The sequence below is a fragment of the Callospermophilus lateralis genome, chromosome 16 (genome assembly GCF_048772815.1).
Source record: "Callospermophilus lateralis isolate mCalLat2 chromosome 16, mCalLat2.hap1, whole genome shotgun sequence".
NCBI lineage: Eukaryota > Metazoa > Chordata > Mammalia > Rodentia > Sciuridae > Callospermophilus > Callospermophilus lateralis.
In genome coordinates this window covers 90722541-90726514 of record NC_135320.1, presented here as the reverse complement: position 1 = coordinate 90726514, position 3974 = coordinate 90722541, and the positions used below count along the sequence as shown (strand labels likewise).

At 52.5% G+C, this 3974-nt stretch overlaps 1 protein-coding gene across 1 annotated transcript; it reads right to left on the bottom strand.

Annotated features, from left to right (window-relative positions):
- Positions 1 to 769: 769 nt before the first annotated feature.
- Znf696 (zinc finger protein 696) lies at positions 770 to 3125 on the bottom strand. The gene is made up of 2 exons (XM_077105569.1): positions 3110 to 3125; positions 770 to 2736 (listed from the first exon to the last, which is right to left on the bottom strand). Exons 1-2 carry the CDS (start codon positions 3123 to 3125, stop codon positions 1637 to 1639), a joined length of 1116 nt encoding a protein of 371 aa, XP_076961684.1. The 3' UTR covers positions 770 to 1636.
- Positions 3126 to 3974: the final 849 nt, after the last annotated feature.

The following is a 3974-nucleotide window of genomic DNA, read 5'->3' as shown; positions in this document are numbered from 1 at the left end:
GGGAGGCCAGGGGCAGTAATAATTATACTTGTGATCCCAGTGGCTCAGGAGGCCGAGGCAGGAGGATCATGAGTTCAAAGCCAGCCTCAGCAACAGCAAGGCACTAAGCCACTCAGTGAGACTCTGTCTTTAAATAAAATACAAAATAGGGCTGGGGATGTGGCTCAGTGGTCCAGTGCCAGAGTTCAATCCCCAGTGTCCCCCACTCCCCTCAAAAAAGAGGTGTTGGAAAACAGTGCTTTCGGCAACTCGAAAGCCAGGAGACTGATGGGCATAAGGAGAGTGTTAAAAGTGTCTCCACCTGCACAGGCTTCAAGGGTGAAGAAGCCAGAGAAGAAACTGTCCAGCCTGCAACCAGAGCATGTGACAGAACTGGAGTTGGCACTGTTTCAGAAGTAACACCATTTCACATCTGGTCCCTGGTCAGCAAGATTCTTAAAAAGAAGCTCGAGGGCAAAGAAGCAAGGTTGTGCCGTGACACTCTTTTTTAAGGCCTTGGAAATGTTTTAGAGACTTTCTAGTACAAACTCCCCGAGCTAGACAAGAGGGATTCTAAAAACTTGAAAAATGCTGTCCCACAGCATTCTAACACACCATACAAAACTGAGAAAATATTTACTCAAAACTTTTTTTTTAAGAGAGCAGAGAGCAGAGGATGAAAGCAGAGACTGCAGCAGAAGAAGATAGTGAGAAACTGATGTGACTCCATTTTTTTTTAAGAGAGAAAGAATTTTTTAATATTTATTTTTTAGTTATTGGCGGACACATCTTTGTTTGTATGTGGTGCTGAGGATCGAACCCGGGCCGCACGCATGCCAGGCGAGCGTGCTACTGCTTGAGCCACATCCCCAGCCCCTATTTACTCAAAACTTACAGTGCATTTTTGTCTAATAAAGTCGACTGGGATTCTCTACATAGGCAACCAACGATATTTTTAAGGGACTTGTGTCAGTCTTAGTGAAAAGGGACTGAGATGGTTCAAAATGAAAAGAGGTCTTTGGATTCCAATCTTTCTACAGGCAGTGAGCAGTGTGAAAAAGTATTCATATTACAAATATGAGTCTGTTCATCTTAACTTTATTATTATCTATCTTTCCTTTTACTTTTTTGAATTTTCCTTTAAAAGTAATATTCTGTTATTTAATGCTACAGTTTCTTTTTAAACTCCTGGGCTCAAGCAACTGTGGACCTCACCCACAGCTGGCTTCCCTTGCAGTTTCTCTTAAGGTTATGACTTATAATCTTGTTCACCTTTTCTTATTTCCCACACTACCCCTATTTTCTTTTGCGTTCTAAAAAATTCTGTTTCTTGGTTGTCTATTAGAAGCAGTCTCCTGATATCTTTTTTGCATTCACATTGAAGAATGAGATTAAGGGAAGTTATGAGGGCACAGGTGAGGCCTGCTGACCACAGAGCAAAGCTGGCACAGTCCCAGGGTCCCTCAAGTCTCTACCTTGGGAAAGTCTGCAGTGCCCATCAGCGACACGGGCCTTTCCTACCCTCCTTTCCCCCCGGGTGCAGACAGAGGGAGGCTTTCAGAGGCAGAAACCTTTATTGTTTCCCTGGCTGCACAGAGTGAGAACAGGCCTGCGGTGTGGAGGCCCCAGGGTGCTGCCCCTGCGCACCCCGCTGCGCTCACTCGGCCTCGTGCACCCTCCGGTGCTGGATCAGATGGGAGCTGAGGCGGAAGGCCCTGCCGCACTCGGAGCAGCGGAACGGCCGCTCGCCCGTGTGCACCCTCTGGTGCCGGAAGAAGCCGGACAGCGCCCGGAAGGCGCGGCCGCACTGGCCGCACTCGTGGGGCTTCTCGCCCGTGTGGATGCGGCGGTGCTCGCTGAGGAAGGAGGCGCGGCTGAAGGCGCGGCCGCAGTCCTGGCACGCGTAGGGCCGCTCGCCCGTGTGGACCCGCTGGTGCTGGAGGAGGTTGGAGCTCTGGCTGAAGGCCTGGCCGCAGTCCTGGCACGCGTACGGGCTGGCCCCGTGGTGAGTGCGCTGGTGGCGCACCACGTTGGAGCTGTGCACGAAGGCCCTGCCGCAGTCGCTGCACTCGTACAGCCTCTCTCCAGTGTGGATCCTCCGGTGCTTGGCGGCGTCCGACCTCTGGCTGAAGGACTTGCCGCACTCGGGGCACTCGTAGGGCTTCTCGCCCGTGTGGACCCTCTGGTGTCTGAGGAGGTTGAAGCTCTGGCTGAAGGCCTTCCCGCACTCCTGGCACACGTAGGGCTTGTCCCCGTGGTGAGTCCTCTGGTGCCGCACCACGTGGGAGCTGTGGATGAAGGCCTTCCCGCAGTCGCTGCACTCGTAGGGCTTGCCCCCAGAATGGATGCTTTGGTGCTTCACCACATCTGAGTGGCATTTGAAGCTCCGGTCACAGGTGTCACACTGATAAGGCCGCCCTCTGCAGCGGCCTCGCTGATCTGCTCCAGGGCCTGAGTTCAGTGTGCTGTCTGATCTGGACACACCACCCTGGCCCCTGCTGTGCCCTCCAGTTCTCTCACCAGTCCCCAGTCCCCTGGGGCCCTCTCCAGGCCTCTGTGCAGCATCCACATGTTCACAAAGGTCCTGAGACCTGGGTGCTCGGGGCGGCCCCTGCAGGAGCACAGGCACAGCCTCTTCAAGGCATCCTCCTGCCCCTGAAGCCTCCAGCTGTGCAGTCAGCCCCACAGTCTGCACTGCCTGCCCAGCACACACTAGAAATGTAGTTTTCACAGCTAGAGGAATCAGACACGCACAAGCTTAGACACAAGACGACCGTCACCATGATACATGTGAATTTGAGATGGCACCAGCAAGCCAGGGTAATGACTGAGGAGTAAGATTAAAGTCCTACGTAGTGGATATCTATTATTTTGCCTATCCAGTTCCTATTTTCTAACATTCGTGGTCTGGGCTTAAGGGGTGGGTCTAGAACAGTGCATCTGGTACCCCCTGGAGGGATAGGCATCTGTCTGTGGACATAGGGCTGACTTTCAGTTCATGGGAGGTGTGAGTCTGGTGTATTGGGTCTGTGTGTGTTCTGGGTGGCCATGGTTGGTTGACTCAGGCTTCCATTAAGCAAGAATTGGCAAACTGAGCATGCAGAGGCTTTGACGGTGCACACTTCCTTACCAAGGGAAGTCGGCATCGTTCTGAACACTAATAGGAACAACAATAATAAATTGAAGTATGAGTCCTCAACTTTTATGGACTTCAGATGTGGCCTTGCATCTTAGGGACAGAGAGAGCGTAGAACTTAGAGCCTGACAGGGCAGCTGGACAATAAGCAGAAGACTCACCAGCACTTCCATTCTTTCATTCACTCTCCCTGGTCACCTCCTGAACCTAGGCCAACTAGCAGGCAAGGAGCCAGGAAGAAGGAGCATGAGGCATGCTGTGGCCAGGAAAGCACCTGGAGAGGTAGCAGGAAGTGTTGAAGAAGAGGGGCAGGAAGGTGAGCCCTGGCTACATCTTGAGTAGCTGGGCAGATGGGTGGGTAGGGGGTGAATTCCTAAGCTGCCCCCCTCTCTCCCCAACTCCCCTGAGCCTCACTGTGGGCTTGCCCCCTCACACCTCTCACCTGTGGGGGCCTCCATCAGGGTCTCCCTCTCCTTGGACAGGCTTTTGGAGATCAGGCTTGGCAGCACCTTGCAGAACAACAGGAAAGGGAACGATTCTTGCCTGGGTAAAAGAAGAAAAGAAACAGAATGATAGGGAGAGCTAGGTGCAGCGGAGGGTAAGCTGAGGTCAGAGAAGAGACTGGGAAGGGGACCTGGGGGTCCCGCGGGCGGCCCCATTCCCATCACTGGCCCTCCAGAGGGTCAAGACCAAATGGTCACTGCAGCCGGCGGTGGCTTCTTGCTGCAGTGAGTGCACCCAGAAGGTTGGTCAGCCCCTGGGAGTCTAGAGAAATTTCCATGGGTCCTAATATTTTCTTAGTAATTATAAAAACTTGAACATAAAACTTTAAAACCAGAAAAGGTTATGGGATGGTGCA